The following is a 25,882-nucleotide window of genomic DNA, read 5'->3' on the forward strand; positions in this document are numbered from 1 at the left end:
TCTCTGTTTATATTTATGTATGTGTTTAAGGAGTCATATATATGTGTTATAGATGTGTGGTATTTTTCTACCTCTAGAGGGTATTACCAAAGTTAATTTGTAAAAGAACCTATTTAATTGGTTTAAACAAACAAGCACTTATATAAATTTAGTATTCATAAAAATTCCCAAAAATATAATAGAAACTTAATCCAAATGAATTTCAGGTTCATGTGATCTGGGAAAATGTTCGGTATTAAAGCCAGTTTGAGTTTGTTGGGTGAATTAAAACAGGCATGTCTTTAGAGTTATCAGCATTAAATATAATACCTTTATTCTATCTAGGCTTCCTAAAGGTCAAATAAGTTCATGAAATCTCTTACAAAGTTTGACAGCAAGAAAAATAGCTTGAGATGATGGCTGTTTTGCCTACTGTATCATGAAGTTTTATGGGTAGTCTAAACATAATTGTTAAGAACAAGTAAATTAAATAGATATAATTAAGATAAAAAGTTTTGGGGTGAACTTTTTAAATAGTTTCCCCAAATATTTTGGTAACCTGAAGACTTAAAGTTTGCTAGGTTAAGTTAAATTCTCTGAATATCTAGATTATTTCCAAATAAGATAAAATATTGAAAACTACTGAACATAGGTTCATCCATTTTTTTGGCTTCCTTTTACAAAGGAATGAAAAATATTTGGATCTATTAGTGTGTTTTATGACATGCTAAGAAATCTTCTATGAGAAAGCACATTTCTAGAAATTATAAAAAGTATGTCTGCCAGTTCATAGAATGTTAATGAAAAAGACAGTTTATAATCTCTTATTTCTGAGTTTTCACCAGAAATTAAAGTTTTCTAAGGGTTAAAATTCTAATATATATATATATATAATATATATATGTAATATAAAATATATATTATATATATTATATATATAATATATATATAATTCTAATATATATATTCTTATATATTATTCTAATATATATATTATTCTAATATATATTATTCTAATATATATTATATATATCATTATATATATGATATATATATCATATATATATATAATGAAAACTACTAGAAATAATAAGGGAAAGGAATTTTATGTGTGTCAGGACTGGCAAAGAGTGAAATGAATTTAATTGAGTAAATGAGTTTTAATATCAAAAGGAAACTGGTACAAAATTAAAATTCAGCTTTCTTTCTGTTAAGAGGATGAAGTTTTCTTGGACCATTGGTCTGCTCTTGATAAAAGACTGGAAAGGGTTTTTCTTTACCTTTTAAAGTAATATGTCTAGAAAACAAGAATTCTGTGATTTGTCAAAATAATTTCCTGTGTCATTTTTATCAGTTGTTTGATTATGTAAAAAAAAAAAGAAAGAAAGAAATGAATCTTCTCTATTAAAAAAGCTAAAGTAGTTTTTTTTTAACCAACTATTTAATTTTCTGTATTTGCCTTCAAAGTCTTTAATTGTCACTATGTTTAAATGGAAAACTAAGTATTGTTTTATGGTGACCTATGTTCCTATTTGACCAACTGTTTTAACAACTTTTTGATATTTTTTAGAAACAACAAGTGTTGGTGAGGATGTAGAGGAAAAGGAACCCTCTTACATTTTTGGTGGGAATGTAAACTGATGTCGTCACTATGAAAACTAGCATGAAGTTTCCCCAAAAAAAGTTAAAAATAGAACTACCCTATATTCCAGTAATCACACTCCTGGGCATTTACCCCCAAAATACAAAAACACTAATTCAAAAAAATACATGCACTCCTATGTTTATATAAGCATTATCAATAATAGCCAAATTATGGAAACAGCCCAAGTGTCCATTGATAGATGAATAGATAAAGAAGATGTGACATATATATGATGAATATTATTCAGCCATGAAAAAGAAGAATGAAATCTTGCCATTTGCAATGACATGGATAGAACTAGAGAGTATAATGCTAAGTGAAATAAGTCACTCAAACAAAGACAAATGCCATATGATTTCACTCACATGTGGAATTTAAGAAACAAAACAAATGAGCAAAGAAAATAAAACAAAGAGGAAGACAAACCAAGAAACAGACTCTCAACTATAGAGATCAAATTGATGGTTCCCAGAGGGGTGGTGGGTGGGGGGATGGGTGAAATAGGTGATGGGGATTAAGGAGTCCACTTACAATGAGCACAGGGTGATGTACAGAATTGTTGAATCACTGTATTGTATACACTCTGTGTATACAACTATAATACTACACTGTGTGTTAACTATACTGAAATTAAAATAAAAGCTTAATAGGGGCGCCTGGGTGGCACAGCGGTTAAGCGTCTGCCTTTGGCTCAGGGCGTGATCCCGGCGATCTGGGATCGAGCCCCACGTCAGGCTCTTCTGCTATGAGCCTGCTTCTTCCTCTCCCACTCCCCCTGCTTGTGTTCCCTCTCTCGCTGGCTGTCTCTATCTCTGTCGAATAAATAAATAAAATCTTTAAAAAAATAAATAAATAAAAAATAAAAGCTTAATAAACAATTTTAAAAAACCAACTTTTTAGTATTTTTGACAAAATTCCCCAAAATCAAATTCTAAATGAAGTCTTTTGGTTTAGAACTAATTTTGGGATTTTCCATAGGGTCCCTGGAACATGTCAAAAGATTTATTTTCTCTCTTTATAAAAAGGGTCATGTTAAACTAATTAGGTTTATTTGATATGCTAAATTGAGTGGGAAGCATTGTCAAATAAGAAGCACCACAAAGCCTTCCTTATGTTGTGTTTATGTCGGTATATGTTATACATGTTCCAGAAAATTCGTAATTCTTGGAAATCAGATATGTTCTGGTATAATGTTATCAGTCGTAATTTGTTACTCTCTTAAAATATGGTGTGTGACAGAAATAACCAAATTTTCTTGTCAATTTCATGAAAATGAACTCTCATCAGATCTTTAATAATGGGTATTTTTTAAAGCCTTCTGTCATTTACAGACAGCTATTGTTTTACTCAAATGTTCTTGCAAAAGTATTCCTGCAAAAGCACTTCATCTTCGAGGAGATTCATAGAAAGGATTTTTTTTTTAACTAGTTCATGTTTTTGATAACTTTAAGATCATAAAACTGAACTGGGTAAGCATTTCCAGAACTGATGGAAAAGCTGGATTCAAGCAGAACAAGGATTAATATCATGGGACTGAATGAACTGATGAGGACTTTTTATCTGAAACATTGTTGGTTCTTTAATGTTTTGTTTTTCCAGATTTAAAGAAACCTTTTTCTCTTTTCTCTTAAGCTATCAATTTGGTAAGGTATACCTTTGTGAACAAAGATGAGACATTTACTTTTCCTCTCTACCTGATCCCTCTAGAATTAGAAAACTCTTGAGCATTCTTTTCATGGCAATATAGTTAGTTATTTGCATAAGTTCAATGAGATTCTGTTTCCTTTGTAACAGGATTGATTATATCACCAAAGTTTCACTAGAATGTCATATTTGAAATAGATATGCATAGACTCAGGCTGACCAGACAGTTTTAAGGAACTGAGATTGACTTTACAGAGCCAGTAAAGCTTCTTGGAAAAATCAGTCTGGTACCTTGCTCATAAGGTTCCAGCAAAGCAATCTTAAAAAGAGCTTATGTGGTCAGCCACTATCTTGTTGCACTTACATAAATACTCAGGCCAAATCTAATGCAAACAAATCAGTTTCACCATGATTATTCTTAGAAAACAAAGAAATGGGGATAATTGTAGAGAGAAAAAATATGTGTGTACCTTTCTCTATATTAAATTCTAACCCTATTAATTGTCTTTGAGATTTTGTTATAGACCTATAAACTGGACTGTTACCTGACTTAGTCTAGTTTCCACCATCACCCCTCCAAAAAAGAAAAAAAATCTGGCTATGAATCTCCAAACTAATGTGTCCAATTTTCTCTCACCCTTTTGAATTGGAATCACTAAGAACAAAGACTGCCCTTGAACCTCCATGGAAGGGACTATTCCAGCTCATTCTCAATACCCATATGGCAGCCATACTTCAGGGATTTGGACCCTGGATATACATCTCGCAGTGGAAGAAGGCTCCACACAACACCTGGTCCTGTGAAAATGCTAGAGACCTCCAAATCAAATTGAGGTAGATCGCTTCCTTCAAATGTCAGATCAAGACTTCATACTTTAACTAAACATGACATGCTTCCTTCTTCCCTTTCTTTTCTTTACTCTGGTATTGGCTTGGAAAGATTATGCCAGGATCCATATCTCCTTTGTCATTGCTAAGGGGGTAGGACGTTAAATTCTAGATTTTAGAACAACTTTTTATTTCAGGGTAGGAGAAAACCTAACTGACCCCTGGCTTGAATGGACCAATGCCACTATCCCTGCAAGTGAATCCATTAACAGGCTACCTGAGTGGGAGTGGTTTGTGTCCTGACAGGATTTATCTTTGTCTGTGGTGGTTATTATTCTCCTTGGGCCTGTTAATGCCTAGAGAGCTGGCACAAAGCCAGACAATGTCTTTTAGATTATCTAACTGTGCCTCCAACTTTCCACAAACAAACTAAGACACCCATTGTTTGATTCTGCTGGATTTATACCATTGAGTTAGAAAGTAATTACCAGGAGGCATTCATGAATCAGGATTCATCCTTTGGCAGGGCCGTACTTCCCCGGTGAAGAGTAAAGGTCAAGGAGAATATGATCAAAAATCTCCCCTTAACTCTTCAAATATTGCAGAATCTGCTTATGGTAAGACAATAACTGTCCAACAAATATCCTTAGATTCTCTGGCCAAAGTTGTTCTTGATGATAGAATACCTTGACTATCTCTTAGCCAAACACACAAGTGTTTGTACTATGGCTGACACTATCTCCTGTACCTGTACTCAGCTAAATAAAATCACTAGGCTTAAAAAAGTGTCTCTTTCCACAGGGTCTTACTTTGCCTTATTTGATTTTGATTGGTTTGGGTTTTGGGGAACATGGCTTTGAAGTGCACTCCAAATATTGGAAATTATCTTGCTTATAAGAATCATAGTAATCTCTCTGGTGTGTTGTATTCTCCCAAAAGCTTCAAATGCATGCTCACAGCTGCTAACCACCAAGCAAATGATCTCCCTAAGATGAAGACAAAGACAAAGAGGAAGTTGAAGACGAAGAAGAAGAAAAGAAGGAGAAAGAAGAAGGGGGAAGAGGAAGAGGAAGATGAGGAAGAGGAGAGAAGGAGAAGAAGAGAAAGAAGAAGAAGGAGGTGGGGAGGAAGAGAAGAAGGAGAATGTCCACCTTAAAACTTGTGAAACTGAAGTTGTGGCTTATGAATATCACAGAGATTAGACAGAAAGCATCATGGCCTGTGAATACCACACAAAGGATCAACAAAAGCTGTGAGAACTACAAAGCAGTGAGAACTACAAACAGCAGCTGAGAGTTGTTGCTAACGCCTTAAATTTAGATCATACCTCTCAGTTAAGCTCAGAGTCTGATCAAAAGGCGGGAATTGTTAAAAAGGAGACAGCAGGCCCAAAAAGGAGTCACTAAACTACACTGCAGCAAACCAAGAATTAACACCTAACCCAACTGCAGTTTCAACCTCTCAGGAATGTACCCTTAACCAGTCATCAGGGAGTTACCTGGTCAGCACTAGTGAAATAATCTGCCAGAAAAAGCCCCTCCATTTCCCTTCCAAAGGCAACCTTGCCTGTAACAATGCATTATTTCCTAACAATTTCCTTTTTCCACCCCCTTTCCAACCTTAAAATTCTTTTCTTTTCTACAGCTTGACAGAGCTCCTCCCATTGTCAGGTGTGATGTTGCCAGATTCATGAACTGCTGAATAAAGCCAATCTTCTCTTTAAAGTTAGTTAGTTGAATTTTTATCATTTAATACATTTTATATTACTTTATAATAGTTTAATACTTGATGGGGAAAATCCTTCCACATATCTCTTCTTTTCAGATGTATGGGTATCTTATTAATTGTATTTTCCAGAGATACTTTAGACCGTTTTTGCTCAGAAAAAAAAAAAAAAAAAAAAAAAAAGGGGAGGGGGTTGACTGAAGATTGTTAAATGTGTGGCTTAATTTTAGGAGAACTGACATTTTCATAGCATGGAGCTTCTCATTTTGGAATGTAATAATTCTCCATTCATTTAAGTTTTCTATTATGTCTTGGCACAATACTGTAGTTTTATTTTTATTTTAAATAATCACTAACTACTTGGGTCAGTCTTTCTTTCTGTCCTTTACCCTCCACCTCCCTCGGTGTTCTAGTCAATGAAATCATATATGTCTTAAAAACATACAACATTGTAGAGGAAGATAATCATCTTAGGTAACAGTTATTTGAGTTCAAGAAATACTCAAAATAGAACCAAACCAGAAGGGGGGGGCACCTGGGTGGCTCAGTTGGCTAAACGTCTGACTTCGGCTCACATCATGATCTGTGGGTCCTAGAATTAAGCCCCAAGTCCAGCTCCCAGCTCAGGGAGGAGTCTGCTTGTCCCTCTGCCTCTCCCCCCTGCTCATGCTCGCTCTCACACACGTGGACTCGCTCTCTCTCTCTTACTCTTTCTCAAATAAATAAATAAAATCATTTAAAAAAGAGAACAAAACCATAAGGTATTCTTGTAGTCATAATGCTCTATCATAATAAAATTCATAGGCAAAAGGACTTCAGATAAGTCAAAAAGACCCCAAAAAACAAGCAAACAAAAAACCATCATCAGGGAAGTAGTGATATGCAAAACTTATATTTTGGGGTCTATTTTTTATGACTTTACCATAAATTAATATAGTGACTATTTCTTTTGAAAATATCCTTGCTAATGGAGAGAAGCAGCCATGATAGTATTATAAAGTATTCAACAATGCATAACACTTATATTTGCTTGAGAAATGGAATATCTCTGATATTAGGCAATTCACAATTCTTCTAACATAATATGTAAAAATGTGGCTTGACACAGAGAAATTGGTAAGTATCCAGTCATCTCTCCTTTTCCTTGTCATTCACATGTCATTTACTTAATTCTCCTCCAATCAGACCAGTTAAGTCAATAAACAGATGATACATACTTGGATTAATGCAAGGCAGAACTTTAAGGAGGATGTTTTTCTTCAGACTGGCCCAATTCCTTAACCATGAGAGTGGTATGTAAGTATTTGCTTTTCCAAGAATGAAATCTCATACTTTTTTCTATTCCTATAGCAAGCAGTGAGTATAAGTGTCCTATTTATCAATGGACAATCTGATGTCACGTGTGGATAATTTTGAAATTTTCTTTTCAATAGTCAAATATAGTTACTCTAATGATAGTCAGCTCTTTGGCTGCAAAGATATAAATCATTCAGAATAATTGTCATCACTACCAGAATAGCAAAATTCTTCTACTGGTAACAATTCCAGATATTTCTGACTGTTCTTTTCAATGTCCTCTCTATAATCCTTCGAATGTATAGCATCCACTCTATAATCTTTCTGATTAGATTACCCATCTCCACAGTTTGCATTCCTGTAATGTAAGTACCTGACATTAAGCTTTTATTTGCTGACACGTCCATTTCAAAGCCATCCATCTCAAATAAACATATGGCAGCTGTATGATACAGTTGCTAGTAAAACACCTAGATAAGACAGGCTGCCCCTAACCATGGAGTTCCCCCTTTAGAAATCCCTGGGTAACCTAGATAACTGACCACTCTAATGACCCGGCTTTCCCACTCCTGCACCCTAATTCCCATTGCTATGCTTTAAATTCGCCAATGAAAAGTGAACCTGTGAAACCATAGGCACCCTACCCTTGACTCCAATAAAAGCAGAGCCCCAGCTCTGTGCTTTCTATCTCTCTCATAACCTTACTTCATGGTCCTAGTACATGCCATGAACCCTGCAGGACTTGTGATTAATAAACCTTGTATTTTCAAAGTTCCCCGAGAGTTGTTGCTGTGATGCACTTTGCAATCATAATTAGAACCTCAAGGGAAAGTCCAGCCACAATGCTGGCTTGGGTTGGGGAAATAACTCTGGGGACTCACGGCACCAAGTGAGTACCCAAGAGCATTCCTGGACAAGAGCATCACTGTCCACAGGCTGAGACCAACACAGACCAGCTTCCCCAAACTATCTGTGCTTATGTCTGTCTGTGTCTATATCATCTATATCTATAGCTAATTACTGTACACAGACAGGAACACATACACACAAATAACTGAATCAGGCAAGGAAGCTTGAACAGAAATCATCTTTTTCAATTTTTTTGATTTTATAAGTGAGAGAACTTGAGAAACCTGAGGTTCTTGAAATTGAGCTTGTTCAGGACCCTATCTCTCGTCTCCTGATGCTCCCAGTTCAGTATTCTTTTTGAGCTTTTCAAACATTCCTCATTTTGTCTTGTACCCAGAGCATTTCCAGAGAACAGGCACAAGTTTATATATTTTCTTTATACCTCTTTGACCTTTAGCATGACATTAAGTGGTATCTCCTAAACCTGTATTAACTGTGTTACATGGAGGATTTCAAATAACTGTATCTCCTGTAGTTAAAACAAACAAAAACATCCCTTTCTTTTTTTTTTTTTTTTTAAGATTTTATTTATTTATTTGACAGAGAGAGGGACAGCCAGTGAGAGAGGGAACACAAGCAGGGGGAGTGGGAGAGGAAGAAGCAGGCTCCCAGAAGAGGAGCCTGACGGGGGGCTAGATCCCAGGACTCTGGGATCACGCCCTGAGCCAAAGGCAGATGCTTAATGACTGAGCCACCCAGGTGCCCCTCTTTCTTTTAAATCTTTGAAAAACATCATCAAATCACAGCAAATATTATCACCTTACATCAAAATAAACACATATTAGGGGAGATTATTCTCTCATTTTCTACAAGTAAATTATTGGGTCACTTTTGGAAATGTTTTAGATGGACCCATTTTAGAAATGTATGCAAGTAATCAATCCGTTGTAATGTTTCCCTTAATTTTACAACACCTCTAGAAACTACAAAGCCAAAAAGGAAAATAGGAAATAATTGAAATCGATAAGAAGGCTTATGGACATGCAAAGTTATTAGTAAAATACAAGGGTTTTAATTAAAGATGTTGGCTTTTTACAAAGGCTCGCTGTTATCCTGATTGATTGAGCCTGCTGGCTCAGCTCTCTTTTCCCCATTAGCTCCCATTTGCTTTTCTCTGCCCTAATTGGATATTTGCCACACTGGAATTACCTTTTTAAACAACATTTGTTCCACAAAAGTTGTAAATGCAATTACACTTCAGATAAATTGTATGTGTAGGCGTGTACGTAATTAACTTATTATTTTCATAATTTGTCATTTTGATTTTATAAACTACAGGAAATTTTTGGAAATTTCATGGAAAAAAAGTACAATTTAGTTTTCAGCTGTTACAATTTCTTGCTGAAACTTTGAGGAACAAAAATACATAATTATTTTCTTAGATTTTAATACTCTAAATTTCAGACATATTTTAGAATCAAAAGGCTATATATTGTTATCTATATATCTGCATATATATATATTTCTAAAGTTTGCACTAAAAGTAAATAGAGGGGTGCCTGAGTGGCTCAGTTGGTTAAGCATCTGCCTTCGGTTCAGGTCATGGTCTTAGAGTCCCAGGATCAAGCCCCACATGGGGCTCCTTGCTCAGCGGAGAGCCTGCTTCTCTGTCTCCCTCTGCCCCTCCCCCTGTTTGTGCTCACTCCCTCTCTCTGTCAAAATAAATAAATAAAATCTTAAAAAATAAAATAAAATAAAATAAAATAAATAAAAGTAAGTAGAATCCATAAGCCAGGCCAAGTTATTTATTTTTCTATTATTAAACTGAAAGTTTTTGTATATTGCAACTACTGAAAGTAATTTTCTTTGTGCACAATATAACAAATTACTGAGGAAAATGCTAAATAATTCTTAATATTTCTAGCATATTCTGTAACATCTGTATAGAAACATTAAATAACATAAAGTGTTGTTTGGAATAAGTTTTTACTTTGCCAATATACTAGTACCCTCCATTTATAGTTAACTACAACAGAACAAATACACAGCTTGTGTTAATTTTAATGACATTCTATTTTTAATTTAAAATAAAGGATTATGAGATAATCTGGCTAGGGAGAATACAGAAGTAAGGGAGGAAGTCCACCACAAATTTTCATTTGATTAAAATAATGCCTTAGCTTTAATTGATTTAATGGACATTTCCATGGACAGAAGTATATTTGTTCACGCCAATAGTTGAAATGTGTATTCCTCATTAATTCTTGTGCTGTGATATTTTGGTTTAGGAGACAAACTTTTTTTTTGGGGGGGGGTAAGAGGGCTATTGTCAAATGCACTTACCCTTTTCAATTAGTTTCTAAGCAAGAAATGTTCACCTGTAAAGGAACTGAGAAGACTGAGTATTTGGAGTGGGAATCAGCCGAGCAACTTCCAGTTAAATAATCAGAAGTTGAAGGCATAACTCCTTTACTACAAAATTTGTACAAAGGTTGGGAGAATCAAGCTGTAATATTCTGATATATGTTTTTACTCCCTCCTTCCTCAAAACACAGTGCCTAACTGAGATGGCACCAGGTCTAGAAGGGTAAAGGAATGTGTAAAATGAACAACACCCTGCCTGATAATGGGGAGGCTGGAGACAGCTGGCCTGATACCGTGCTGAAAGATAAAAAAGGACACGCAGTATCTATTTTAAATGAGATAAGTGTGCTTCATATATCTTGTGGGACAGAGATAACTTCGTTCCTTTAATCATTATTATTTATTTCTTAAAGCTTAGTCTCTCTCACACCTAAACTTATAGAGTTCAGACCTTAGGACACAGTTCTTATGAATAGAGAGAGTTGTCATTCTTACTAGTAAGCTTGCTAAATAATACTCGTATAAGCTTCAGACTTCACATAGCAGATAAGTTTGTCTCCCCTGACATGACTACATTAATCCACTGAATCAATTTACTTAAGCTGTGCCGTGGAGCAGTGCAGCCATGATTTAACTGAGCGGAGAAGTCCTTTCAAGCTAGAGCCTCTGCTCCATGCAATGCTGCTCTCAGGGTCCCTTCCTAAGTTCTACTTTGACCTTTTGCCATGTTAATAAGAAACAACAGGCCCAAAATGGAGTCACGTTTGTTAAGCCCCACCAAGACTTAATACCTAACCTAACTGCAGTTTCAGCTTTTCCCAGGAGTGGAATTTTAAACCAGTCAGTCTGAAATTTCCGGGTCAGAACTAGTGTGAAAATCTGCCTGATAAAACCCCCCCTCCCCCGCCTTCCCCTAAGGGAAGGTAGACTTGCCTGAAATAATCCACCATTAACTTCCTTGTCCCACCCTCCTTTAGCCTAGGAATCCCTTCATTCCGAACAGCACCTCCGAGTTCCCTTCTGTTTGCTAAACGGGATGTTGTCTGATTCATGAATCATTGAATAAAGCCAATTCGATCTTTAAATTTACTCAGTTGAATTTTTTTCTTTCTTTCTTTCTTTCTTTCTTTCTTTCTTTCTTTCTTTCTTTCTTTCTTTCTTTCTTTCTTTCTTTCTTTCTTTCCTTCCTTCCTTCCTTCCTTCCTTCCTTCCTTCCTTCCTTCCTTCCTTTTTAAACGGCATCTCTGTCAGAGATATTCCTGCAAGGCTTACAGGGTCAGTTCTAACATTTACATGACAAAGGATTTAAGGAGAAGGAGTTCAGTTACTTTAGAAAGTCAGAGTCAGGAGTAAAGCAGTAAAAATGGAACGCTTGGTTAGATACTACAAGCAAAATCTACTTACCTTAAAATTTTTAAAATTCTTTAGGTTGTCTAAGGATTGTTTTTAAGGAATTTGTCTAGAAAAATATTTTATATTTTAAATGAAAAGATTAAAAAAATAGCTGTTGGCTCTCGAGTGGATAGTCTGAACATTATTAAATGCTATAGGGGAAAAATGACACACTAAACATTATTCAACACGTAACCAAAGCTCACTGTATCACCCAACCCAGTACACAAAATTAATTGCAAAATGTTACTAAATTTTGCTTAAAATGTACACAATTCTATTGCAATATCTAGAGGTATGCCTATGGAGCTATTGTCCATAGTAAGCTGTCAATTTGTTCACACTCTCCATTTCACTAGATCTATTAAAAACAAAACCAAAAACTTCTTCCTCATTTCTTCTTTTTAAAACTCCTGCCTCTGGCAGACCTCCCCTCAAGCTTACCATTGTTGTGCTCGGCATTTTTGTTTTGCCATTTCTCTATTCAGAGATGTTTTCACTCTGATTACCACTCTGCTTCATTTCACCTTAACAAGGCATTCATTATCGGGGACTTGTTCTCTCAGAGCCTGAATCTTTTGTCTCTACCAAGACTTCTTGCCATTTAGTGACACAGAGGATAATTCCTGGCACATTTGCTGTTTTAGGGAGAGACACCTGTGGGAAGATTCAGCATTGATATGCTGTGGTGAGTGAAATGTATTCTTAATTTCCGTTTCCTGAGCTGACTTGCAGGGTTTTTAAATACTTTTACCTTCTTTCCCTAATGTATGGTAAATCTCAAAAATAATTATCCACAGAAGACAGGAAAATATTTGGCAAATCATGAAATTGAGTATCTGCAGAGAAGCCCTCGCTGAAGTGTATTTATTTCAGTCACCAGAAAAGAAATCATTTCTAAACAATGTAAGACTACATCTTTGGGATCCTAAAACGTACTTTTGTATGGCCAATCAACAAAACCAGAATATTGTCAAAAACTTGCATAGTCTTGGGGCGCCTGGGTGGCTCAGTCGGTTAAGAGTCTGCCTTTGGCTCAGGTCATGATCTCAGCATTCTAGATCGAGCCTCACATTGGGCTCCCTGTTCAGCAGAGAGCCTGCTTCTCTCTCTTCCCCTTCCTCCTACTTGTGCTCTCTCACTCTCTCTCAAATAAATAAACAAATAAAATCTTAGGGGGGAAAAAAAACAACATAAAGCTTGCACAGTCTAGATTTTCTGATTTTTAAAAAAAATTCAGTCACAGTTCAGAGAAAAGTGTCTCCCAAGTGGGCCTAGCATTAAGTAATATATTTTAACTAACAGAAAGGCTATGAGAAATCTAAACCAAGCCTGAAAAATTTCACATTTTCAAAAACTTCTGATCACATATGATCAAATTCAAAATTTAGAATCTCTATAGAATCTCTCACAAAGTCTCATTCTAAAAACAACAACAACAACAACAACAAAACATATTTCTAAAATTCAGGTCTTAAAATAAGTATGTCTTTGAGGAGTTCCAAAATACATTTTGCCTCGGAATGGTGGGCACTTGAAATATGGGTAAGTAATTTACCTTTCAAGTAGCTCAAACAGGGACAGAGAGAACAGGAGCAAATGTTGAAGGCAAGTACCCTCCACTTCACTCTTAGGGATTTTGCCTTTTTCCTTTTCAGCTGTGGGTGTCAGTAATCTTCACAGGGTAGAGCTACCAGGAATTTCACTTCCACATCTATTCATTCATATTTAAGAAGGATTATGTTTTCTAACAGTATCTCCTTTAACTTACTAAAATATTAGCTATTATTAGGTCCTTAGTATATGCCAAAAGGTATTTAAGCATTTCGACTACATTACTGCATTGAATTTGATTCCAAAACAACAACCCTCTGAGGTAAGTGTAATTATCTCCATTTTTAGATTTGGTAACTGAGATTTAGAAAGATTACATCAGTTTCCCATGACACAGAATGGAAAGAACTGGGATTTGTCTCCTCTGGCTGATTTCAAATCCAGTGTCCTCGTCCAGGAAGCTGGACTGTACAATATGGTATACAAGGAAACCGTTTTATCTTTAGACTCAGGACCCTCGGGTTGAAATCCCAGGTATTAGCTGTGTAAATTTAACAACTCCCCGATCATTTCTTCAATGTACATTTCCCCAATTGTAAATGAGGTAAACGGTAACTGTCTTCTTTAAATCACAGAAATATGGTGAAAGTAAATTTTAAAAGGAAAGCTTTTTATAAATTATAAAGATCCTTGCAAAGACATACTATTCTGAAGTTTATATTTGCACATATCAGATACATACAAATGCTTGTTGAATTTAATTTTAATAGACTCTGTGGAGTAGGCATGTGACTATTAAGCTAATTTTAGGTCATTATATAGTAAGCCTAATTTCTATGCTGAAAAATTAGGTGAATTAAATGACTTCATGCTGATGTTTTGATGAAGCTTGATGATTTTCTTAGTCAAGACTGCCTCCCACCCCCACTTGGTGGCAAGTAAAACACTCATTTAAATGTACTAGAAGAACCTTGTGTTTCTTAAAGCAACTAAAGATAGAAGTGCAGCTACAATTCATGAAGGCCAGGGAATCAGTAGGTAAGAACTGTTACTCTCTCTGTGTCTCTGATTTTGTTTGCCTCTGTAGGACTGATTTATTTACCAGGTTCAAAATGGAAGCGTCCACTAGGTTTTCTATCTCCTCAAGTTCAAATTTCTAAGGTAGTATAACCAGAATTTCTGGATCCCAGGTCCAAATTTTCTGGGAAGAGAATCTCACTGGCCCAGCGTTGGGCAATATTTACTCTTATTACAAGGTTTCTCATTCTCAACCTTCAGTACTTTTAAAATTTCATGCTGAATAAGTATTCTTTGCTTGGGTGGGGGTGGAGTGAGGTTCTCCTGGACACTGTAGGATGTATGGCCGCACCCCTGGCCTCTGCCTACCAGATGCCAATTCATGCTCCCCCAACCCTGACTCAGTGTTGTAACACCAAAAATATTCAGACATTATCAAATGTTCCCTGGGGGCAAGGTCACCTCTGGTTGAGAAACACTGCTCTGTGACTAAGGTGAGAGCATCACACAAAACAAACATGGCTTCAATGACTCACCCCTCTAGAAGGGGGTAGTTCTCAGAGGAAGACAGGTGTCTGCTTGGCAATTATCCCAAAAGTCATCTACTATAAGAATAAGAGATGTTGGTGAAAATTATGATTTTTTACTAACTTTTGTATATTTTTTACTAACATAACCAAATCTCTTAAAATTAATTAAAAGTTTCAGAATTTTGAGTGCTGTACAAATTGAAGGCATATTTAATTTTCAAAGTTGGAGAAAACTCATGTGTGCTGTTTTCTCATTCTATCTTTTAATAGAGTGATTTCCAAAACTTTGGCTCCCTATCAATTAAAGAACTATCATTCAGCACTAAAATATTACTACTACTACTACTACTACGATGACAAAGAAAGAATAATTTGTACTATATTTTTCTCTTCTACAAAAATCATATAAAATGCAAAAATTATTAAATTAATTAAGATAGTTTTATTTGACGTCACTCACTAATAGTATTATTAAAAGTACTACATGGGACTTCTGGTCCAGAAATAATGGCATAAACTTGCTTTTCCCTGGCCTTCCTTACTAAGAACAGTATATCATGGAAATTATGCAAAAGGCAATAATGCAAAGGAGAACTTTGAAAGGTGTTGAGACAAAGGCAAACTGGTTTGGGACCCTGAAGTGGAGGAACAACACAGTAGTAGGCATTTTATGCCTCGCTACCCAGCAGAAGAAAGGAATTCAAAGTAGCATTCCCTAAATGTAAGCTAGCAACAGAAAGCAGCCCAGGTAGGCTTCTACATTTCCCAGATCTAACTTGCAGGCCTCAAGAATGTGAGGCGAGCTTGGCTGGCCTGAGGGTCCCCTCCCTCTCCAGAAGACCAGGGGTGGGTGGGTGGACCCACAAGAGGAGCCCAGCCACAACAAGCAGCCAGGCTGGAAGTGTCATTGATCCCTTTGTAAAAGAAGGAAGTGAACAAGTAAAACTTCATTTTTAAGTTTGACATCTCAGAAGTTGTTTGCCATGAGAGGACCTGTGGACCTCTGCACACTTTTAAAATTTCCATGGTTACTTGCCACTTCATCAAAGAGTATCACAACCATTCTTTTATATTTTAGAAATCTTGACTTTGTGCAAATGGTCACATCAATGTTATTTCAGCATTGTGTGCAACTCAGTTTCAACTACTTTGCTGTTAAAACATTGTCTACAAATATTGTAATGAATTTATTTCACACATTAATCTCATCTTTACAATCCTACTTAAACTTCTTGCCAAAACATAGCTGCCATAAAACAGTATTTCTGTCAAATAAGTTAATTTTAGTCTACACTGAGATACCATGTTTCATCTAACTTTTTGACAAAGACCTGAAAGCTTGATAATACACTGTTTTACCCAGGGAATAGGGAAACAGGAATTCATATACATTGCTTCTGGCAGAGAAAACTTTCACAAACTTTACAGAGAACATGATTTCCATGTTAGTGATCTCTATCAAACTGCATAAACACATGTCCTTGACCCTATAACTACCACTTCTAGGAATTAACACTACAAGCGAATTCATGCACATATGCATGGAGTAAAAAACAAACAAAAAACAAAAAACAAAACAACAACAACAAAACCCATCAAGGTGAATTACAGCATGTAAAGCATGCTAGCACTTGAGTGAAAAATGGGCTGGAACATATATGTATTTCCTACTGTGTGCATAAATTGTCTCTGGAAAAATACACAAAAGTAGCCAGTAACATTTTGTTGCCGAGGGGTGGCTAAAGGACAGAAGCAGAACAAAAGTGGGAAGACATTTTTACTTTATGTTCTTTTATATTTTATGAATGTTGAACATGAAAATGTCCATGAATTATTTTTTTTTTAAAGAAAGAAATCATTTACCAATGAGAGAATAAGTTTTCCTATACCTGTTTCTTTGGTGCCTCACAGTAATTATTTTTATATTTCTTTATTGAAACAGAATCTAACAAATATGAAATCAGACAAATTAGAAATATCTGGACTTTCATGCAACAGTATAAGTTTCCACAATATCTAATATTTGTATATTCATACTTTCAATAACATTCTCTGTGTCTTCTATGCTAATAAAGGAATACATTTCAAATTGCCACCACACTGTTTTCCATATATTATTCCAGCTGTTGTTATTGCAGCAGGAAGAAAAATCTTTACCATTTATATAGAGTATTTTGTTTTTCCTTTTTAAAGAAACCATTTATCCTTAAGATTAGTGAAAGTTCAGTGCTGATTTAAGTATGGATTTAAGAATGCTGAGAAAAAATAGATACTTGTCTTTGTATTCAATATACTTTGTTTTTAAATGTCTTAGCAGTGATGATAGCTTATATTTACTTCAATGACTAAGGCAAGAAACAATATAAGCAAGGGCAAGATACACTGTTGTTTTATAGTGAATCTATATCCATAATTCATATAGTTAATATCTCTGTGCCTAGAATGGAGTGGGGACACAGTGCTCTGTTTGTTTGTTTTTCCTCTTTTTTTCTTTTTCTAATAAATGAAGGTGTTATAACTACTGGGGAAAAGTACAAAGATATTCAGTTAACCTGAAATGGAGTTACCATTTTGTATGCATTTGAATTTCTCACTTTCTCTGATGCACAGACTCTTAAATCATGGTTAATATCAGCACATTTATGTTGTTGATAGCATTAACCTGGAAACCACAAAGAAATATAAGAAGGAATTATACATTATGTTTCATTTGAAAGCTATGAAATTAGGCAGTTTACTTGAATAGGAGCAAATCCACCACAAAGAAGCAAAAGCTCATTTTCATGTTTCTGATGATCCAGAGGTGTGAAAAGCATTAATTATTAAAATTCTTTGACCATTTCAAGCTTATGCCATCTCAGTGTTGAACACTTACAGGTCTGGCAATGATTTTCTGTGGGTCCCCAGCATCGGCCAGTACAGGACTTATGACAACGTCCACCTGTAGAAGAAGAAAAAGCACATGCACATTATAATCTTTCACTCTTTGAGTAGGAGTAACTCTTCAACCTAAATATTCTTGCTCCTTTATGGGGATTTTTATGTTATAGTATAGTTGAAACATAGCTCATAAAATGCCCACTTGAGTAGCAAAACCTGAATGTCAAGTGCATATGAAGCTGAAATACAATCTCCTGATACTCAGAATCCTCTCATCACTTTATAAGAAGTTTCAAGCATTTGGGGGCACCTGGGTGGCTCAGTCTGTTAAGCATCCAACTCTTGATTTGGCTCAGGTCATGATCTCAGGGTTGTGAGATCAACCCCCAGAGCCCCACACAGAGCCCTGGGGTTGGCTCTGCACTCAGGGGGAGTCTGCTTGAGATCCTCTCTCTTCCTCTGCCCCCCACCCCCACACTTGTGCTCTCTCCCTCTCTCTCTCTCAAATAAATAAATCTTTTAAAAAAAGTTTTAAACATTTAAAACATAAGCTTTTTAGAAAGTTTAATTTCAATTATTTGATACCCTCTTTTAAAAATTTTGTTGATACTACCTTCATTTTCAAATACAAGCCTTTATCTCCTGTAGCAGTATCTTCCTCTTAAGGACTTTGCTACTCTAGGTATTTGGCTCAGCAAATACAGCTGTCCCACAGAGAAATTCTCCTAAGGACTCAGCAAAAGAATATTAGCTAGAAGAAATCACGTATAATGACTTTCTCTGAAGGTTGCTCCTAAATTTCTAGGTTCACCCTAATATTTGTGGGAATAAGGATATAGAAGTGCTTATATTTGGAATTAAAAAGGACACATGAAAATCTATTAAAGACTAAAGCTTTTCTATAACATAATTCTTATTAATCTTTCTCGGTTAATTTTCTAATATTAATTGTGAATGAGTACATGCCTACAAGATGTGTATTCTAACGTAATAAACTGTGTTGTAAAAATTATGAAATAGGGTTATATCAAATGTTCCTTCTTTCCTTGACTCATAGGTTTTTTTTTTTTTTTAAGGTTTTATTTATTTATTCGACAGAGATAGAGACAGCCAGCGAGAGGGGGAACACAAGCAGGGGGAGTGGGAGAGGAAGAAGCAGGCTCATAGAGGAAGAGCCTGATGTGGGGCTCGATCCCATAACGCTGGGATCACGCCCTGAGCCGAAGGCAGACGCTTAACCGCTGTGCCACCCAGGCGCCCCTGACTCATAGGTTTTAACTCTTCAACTTGAAAGATCTTGTAACTTGGGCAGTTTTTGGTTTGTTTTGGTTTAGTTTTTTTTTCGCTCCTTAAGAGACTGCCTGAGTGAACTTGTGATGGTAAATGCTTTCACAGCAGACACACTTTCTCAGGCTAAACCTCAGACCATCCAAATGACCCAAATGGTCTACCCTTCTGCAAGTGAACAGTACTATTTCCAAGTGAATGTAACACTTAGGCTCAATCCCAGTCACCTTCTTAAAAGTATCAGGATCCTTGCCATGACAGAGTTTATTTAAAGCATTTCTGTTTGTGAAGCACTATTGCTGACGTCACCAGCGTATAAAATCCTGTCACTCTGCCATCTGTTTATTTCGATCCAAACACATTATAACTACATAATGCAAGCTCATTCTAGCTGACAGGAAAAGGACTCCATCTGGCCTGAACAATATAACTTTAATCAGTGATAATGATAATTATTATTAAAAACCTACTGGAGCTCTTTTGTACAATGCTAATAAATCTAATTTGATTTATACCAGCGGAAATTAGAAAGGGCTGTGAGACAAAATGGGAAGCAGTGAAAACTCTGAGTACAAACTTTTTATGGGAAAGTAGCTGAGGTTAATATATTTCTTTAGATGTGTTAAAATCTTTTAAATCGACCCATTAAGTGGTCTGTTAATTAAAGATATCTGAAGCAGAGAATGATCTACTATTTAATCTATGACTTCTTTAATTGTGTTAGCAACCAATGAAATATTTAGCTGTATTCACTGTGACCAGAGCACTTTTGGTAGCTGGGGGCGGGGGGTGGGGAGTGCTAATGCTGGACATTTTAATAAACTCAGTGTTCCATTTTTATTAGATTATACATTTTCTACTTCTTATTCTTGTAGTTTTGATTTACCACCCTAAGACCTATGCCTAGATCCAATATAAAAAGGAACACTACTAGAAATTTGGTTTATGGTTCTTGACAAAGTATCATGGCAAGACCCACCTAGTTGGAAACAAATGACCTAGTACCCACACACACACAAAGTTTAAATAATTTAACCTTCACTATGTACGTGTTGTTAGGGAATTTTGTTTTGTAGTTTCCATTTTTTATTCAAATTTAGACAAAAATATCTATTACTGCTATAAAAGGAAGCTAACAACAACTGCCTCTCTTCTGGGATTTTACTCAGTCTTCTATTCCCTTCAACCCATTTGGAAACCAAGAAGAGGATGATTACTTGGCGCCCACATTTCAGAATTCTGTTACTACACACGTGTGGGAGAAAGCATGACCTCAATGTGCTTCCACAAATGGTTGCTCATTTTGGCCTGCCCTTCATTTGACTGTCTTTGACTCTTTGGAATCTGCTGACACATTCAGTTCAGGTTTAGTCTTCAAAACTGTGCCATATATAGCCCTTGGGAAAACACCATTTTCACCAAGTTGTTGCAATTCAGTAAGTGTCAAAATATCTGGCCAAAATGTGAATGAGATATTCCTGAATTAACGTATTTGCCATACTTTCAGGTCTGCAACCTTAGTTTGATTCTTATAGACAATGGGGTAATGTAGTTTAATATGCTTTAAAATATGTTTTTAGATTTTTGTTTCCAACATTTCTGCTGCACACAAGTGTCAAAAAATGAGGAGATAGGTAAGGGTTTTCTTTATTAATTACCTACTTAGAATAGAAAAAAAAAAAAAAACAAAAAACAACTACAAACTTTTTTCCTTACCTTCTTTCCATCTATTTAACCAAAATATTTTTTTAGTTCCTTCTGCATCTGTGTATTAGGAACTATGTTAAGTATCGAAACAGACATGGTGACTTCTCTAAAAGAGTTTAGAATTAATTTAGCAATTATTTTAAGGGGAAAGGATTTTGGTTACTCTGTATCTACTGTTCACCTTTTATAGGGTTTAAGTAAAGAAGCCAACAAATCTACATTTTTAACAGTCCTCTTACTCAGGCAACAAGAGTTGGTTGCAGCCAGGTCGAGTTGGACCATTTCCAATATAATGCCTAGTGGCTTGGAAGTCCACTCCCTTCCTTATACAGTGATTTATCTATATGACATCTAAAATGAGATCAGCCCAGAGCATTTCAGTGAAGAGGATAAGTATGGCCCATGAAGGATCCCTTATGTGTCCTCTACAGAAAGAGAAAAAAAAACAAAACAAAAAACTTTAACTGTGGCCCAATATCTTACTGAGGGCTTTCTATCTTCTATTCTCAGATTCTCAGGCGTGAAGTGTCTCAAGAGGACTGATTTCAAGAGGAAAAAAGACCACATATTCACAACTATTTTACTCTGACTTAATTTTCTAAATCACTTCTTTAGTAGTATGTTTTTAAAATGAGGACAGCCGAAAGAAGAGATAGGTAATAGTCTATGTAAATGGAAGAAATGTTTTGGGGCAGTGTTGCCAGTGTTATCTGAATCTGCCTATTTCCAAGTCTCAATCTGCTACATGATTCTCTTCCATTGTTTATTGCAATAATTTTGTTAAAACTATGTGAGGAAATATGCCACTTAAAAAATAAGAATCTGACATTTCCATTCAGCTTAGTGATAGCATAGTTATTCGAATTAATATTCCTACCTCCTGTCATTCTGACTCAAGAAGGTGAAATATAAAATAAAACACAATTTTAAACAAATATTTCTGTTCACTTTAGCAACCATTTTAATCTTGTAAAGTAAGTGCGGATTACTGCACATCAACATTATTTTAATTCACAGTCACCTCTACTTTGACAACTCATTATTCATCATAGAAGTTAGCAAATATGACTAAATTCATCTTTTATGCTTGTCCAGCAGAAGTTATTAAAAATGTAGCTTTTGCATTCTTTTTTTTTTTTTTTTTTTTTAGGAACTAGAGTCCCTGAGCCACTTTGATATTTTTAAGAATCATAAATTCATGCTAGAAGTTTTGCTTGTTTGTGGGACTACCTGACAGCAGAGATGGGATTTAATATGTACCTCTGGACTGCTTTTTGCAGGTAATACGCCAGGACAGTTGAAGAGTTACAAAATATGAAGTCACTGGCAACCATAAAAGATTATATCCTCAAACTGCCTCTAGCTAAAGGCAATGCAGTTATACACCTGGATTCTTCTTTTAGTCCTTTTAAAAACTGGCAGTCTTGACCTCTTAAAATTTCTTTTACTGGGGAAAGAGTGAGAGAATAGTATCTTTTTCATGACCCTATAATTCAGAAAGGAGAAGTGGAACATTTATTGGAAGTCTGCAATAAATCAGTCCCTATTCTTGAATGGATAATAAAAAGATGAGTAAATAAGTGCCCTGCCCTCAAGGAGCTTTCAAGGACCAGGAAACAAGTAGAAAAATAGGCAAATAATTACGATAATCATAATATTTGCTAAAATATAGGTATGCATAAAGTGGAGAGGATGGATTTGAAAAAAACTCCATGGAGGGGCAGGCATTTCAATCAGGCCTGAACGTCCAGTTTGTCGGAAGATAAGAGGAAGGAAGTTCCAGGCTGAATGACTAACCTAAGCAATGACACAGAGGTATGGATGCACACAATTCTTTGGGGCCATAACGAATACTTCATAATCCTATGAGCTGTTTGCATAGGGACAGCATCCGGAGCGCAGGCTTACAAAGTATCTTGAAAATCTTCTAAAAAAGGTTGGAGTTTACTCTGTGCAGGTGTTACAGAGTTGGTCAAATTTTTACACACAGAAATTATGTGGTTTGGTCTGCAGGGTAGAAGAGAATTTCAGGTTATGGTTCCCAACAGTTAGTGTTGAGATTTGAGAACCTGTGCAAGGGGCTGATCTTATAGTCTAGGGTGAGTGGATGGATTCACAAGAATCCATATTTTTAAAAAGCAATCCCAGGGATTCTGATGATGAAGGTTCCGGATGACAAAGTATGTCTAAGAAATAATGGTTTGGCATAGAATTCCAAACAGCATAGACAAAATTAGAGACAGTGCTTTAACTGTAACATCTGATCAGATGCTTGGTAACCAAACTTACAGATTTAAACAGTGTAGAAATCTAGCAGTCTCTCATTTCCCAGTGTGCACTCCTTGTTTTGTGGATATATTTCCAGCAAGTTGCACCCCCCCCGACACCCAGCAGTACTAAAACACACATTTTTTTTTCAAATTTAAATTATTATAAACTGCCCATATGACAGTAAAGTCACAATATGATTCAACCAAATCGTATGTTAGTATCATTATTTAATGATATTACTGTATGTAGAATTGTTCTTTTTTTTATCAGATGTTAATACTCTGCCTATTCTTATCTGACAGCTCTCACTGTCCTGTGTTTGTTCATCCCCACACTTTTGTTATGTAAATGACTTTACAGTTTTCTTCAAATCTCAGTTCAATCTTTCTGTCTTGCTTATGACTTGAAAGTTAAGTATTGGATGAAAGCTTTAAATTTTATACATTTGCTATTCAAAAAATGATGGGCAAGTATTTTCACTAACTAGGAAGACAAATTTAAAAAATATACATATAGGTGGAATTTCTCATCTAGCAATAAATTAAGTCAGGAGTTAGCAGTTTAAAGTATTTTAGGTAATCACTGCATTGAAAAAAGTAGGTAATGTCAACATCATTAAATTTGTTTTTTTTCTACATGCACCATCGCGTTATTCAGTCAAGCAATCTATAGCCTAAGGATTTAGAGTAGCATACATACTCATATGATGCAGACTGATTTTGAAAAGAAGTGTAAAATACATCAAGTTTAGTCTGAAACACTTGTATCCACCCACCCTCTCAGGGACTCGACTCCCCACTGGTGATCTGTAATTTCCAGAGCATACTGTATCTTCCCCCTTCCCCCCAGTACCACCTCAGATAGGATTACAGACACATGGCTAATGGATGAACCAGTTACCTGGCACACGGAATCATGAAAAAGTTTGAAGTACTGAGCCTACTTAGCAAATTTTCATTTTTCCTGAAGACTTCTGTAAACACAAATTAATCTAGAGGAGAAATTCTAATGGCAGAAATCTCATGTGCAAATACAAGCTGGACAGGGTGGGGTGGGAAAACCTTTAGGAGTGCCTTTCTAAAATCATCTTCAGTTGTAGTGGGGGCAACTGGCTACTCCATTAGCATGCCTAGTTTAGATTTGCTTCTACATATTCAGGTAGAATGGCCAGATCCACACAAATTTCACACTCAAGAGGAAATCTGATGAGAATCTAGCTAGAACTTAAGATTGTTGATCATCACTTACATTGATAAACTTCTATGCTCATAAGTTACTGATAGATAGAAGTATTGGAATATATACTACAAAATAAAATAGACATTAACAGACTAAAGGAATTATATTTCCCATTGAAGGGAAAGATCTGATACAATATCTATATTACTGTTTTGTAAATTCTGTACTCCTAGCACACCTCCAAAATTCTTTAGGCTACTATAACTAATAGAAAGGAACTTAGGATAATAGTAACAGGGCCCAAATGGTTTTTGGAAAAGTCATACTTCAATAATAAAAAAATGACTCAAATTATAGAGTTAAATTTTTCCTGAAAAACTATTTCATACTTGATATTATATCATATTGATACACTTAAATATTTCATATTTGATACTGTCGAGCATTTCTTCCAAATCAAGTAATTAGAAAGCATCAATTATCACTGTTTGTAGCTGTTAGCACAGAGCAGAATACAGGAATTCCACCTACTGTGGAACAGAATTAGTACTAATCAATGTCAAATATATTTCTGAACATAGAAATAAGAGGTCTGAAGAAACTGGAAAACCTTACCAGGAGAATTAAAGAATAAATTAAGATGTGTCTGCTGTTCACAATCAGCAACAGTAATAATGACAGGTACATTTACGAGCACTCAAGATGAACCAGCAAGGCCACCAAGAGCATCCATGAGCATCCTTCAGAGTATATTCTACCCAGATGATACCCCCTCAGAGGTCTGCAGTGCATAACCTGTTCAGCTGTATGTGGTGGTAGTCCTTCTAGGAGTGTTTTAAGTTCTTATATATATTAACTCAGTTGATCCTCATGTGACACTAATAGGCTGACACCTTCCAAAATTTATATCTCCAGTCCAGACCATGCAGGGTACAGGCTTATACTTCTGTTTGTAAAACATTTCCAGCTGTATGATTAGCAGACATTCAAAATATTTACATGTCCAAAATTCAACCCTTGATCTTCCAGCCCCAACAAAAATTATCCTGTAAGGTCTTCAATCAATCAATCAATCAATCAATCAATCATAACAATCCTTCTTAATGTCAGTCAATCCTTCCAGAAGTTCATGCTGAAAAAGTTGAAGTCATCGTCCTCAGCTCCTCTTCTTCTCTCAGAGCTTGAATCCAAAATCATTAGCCTATCTAGTTATCACTAACTCCAAAATACATATATGTCCATTCATTTCCCACCAGCCACACCACCAAGCCACAATCATCTCCTGCTTGGAATATTGCAATAACCTCCTAACTCGTGTCCTAGCTTCTACCTTGGCTTCTTTACAATCTCTTCTCAATATATTAGTTAGAGCAATCTTCTCAGTCAGACCAGATCAAATTCCAATAACTTCCCATCTCAAAGTAAAAAAGACAAAATGCTTACAGTGGTCTTCAAGGCCCTACGGTATTTGGCATGCATCCGTAACTTTACCTCCTACTGTTTTCTTCCTGGAAGACTCCTCTGAACACTCTCATCTGCTGTTCACAGGATGTACAAGGTGCACGCTCCACTTGGGACCCTCCCATTCCCCCTCCCTGAGCCTCTCTGTCTCTGACAGCCTGCAGTCATATGCTTCACTTGCTTACCTGCTTTTCTTAGATGCCACCTCTCAGTGAGGGCTTCTCTGACCCAATCTGTTAAATATTCCAGATGGATTTGCTCAATTCTATTTCTA

General features: G+C 35.9%; 1 protein-coding gene across 2 annotated transcripts in view; it reads right to left on the reverse strand.

Annotated features, from left to right (window-relative positions):
• ERBB4 (erb-b2 receptor tyrosine kinase 4) overlaps positions 1–25,882 on the reverse strand; it is a 1,083,293-nt gene that overhangs the window by 316,317 nt on the left and 741,094 nt on the right. For both annotated transcript variants that reach the window (XM_045806650.2, XM_045806649.2), the window contains exon 5: positions 17,699–17,764. In XM_045806650.2, the coding sequence (XP_045662606.1) occupies positions 17,699–17,764 (66 nt within the window). The remainder of the gene's footprint in view (positions 1–17,698; positions 17,765–25,882) is intronic.

Source organism: Ursus americanus, chromosome 1 (assembly GCF_024610735.1).
Source record: "Ursus americanus isolate L20-20 chromosome 1, mUrsAme1.1.p, whole genome shotgun sequence".
NCBI classification, from domain to species: domain Eukaryota; kingdom Metazoa; phylum Chordata; class Mammalia; order Carnivora; family Ursidae; genus Ursus; species Ursus americanus.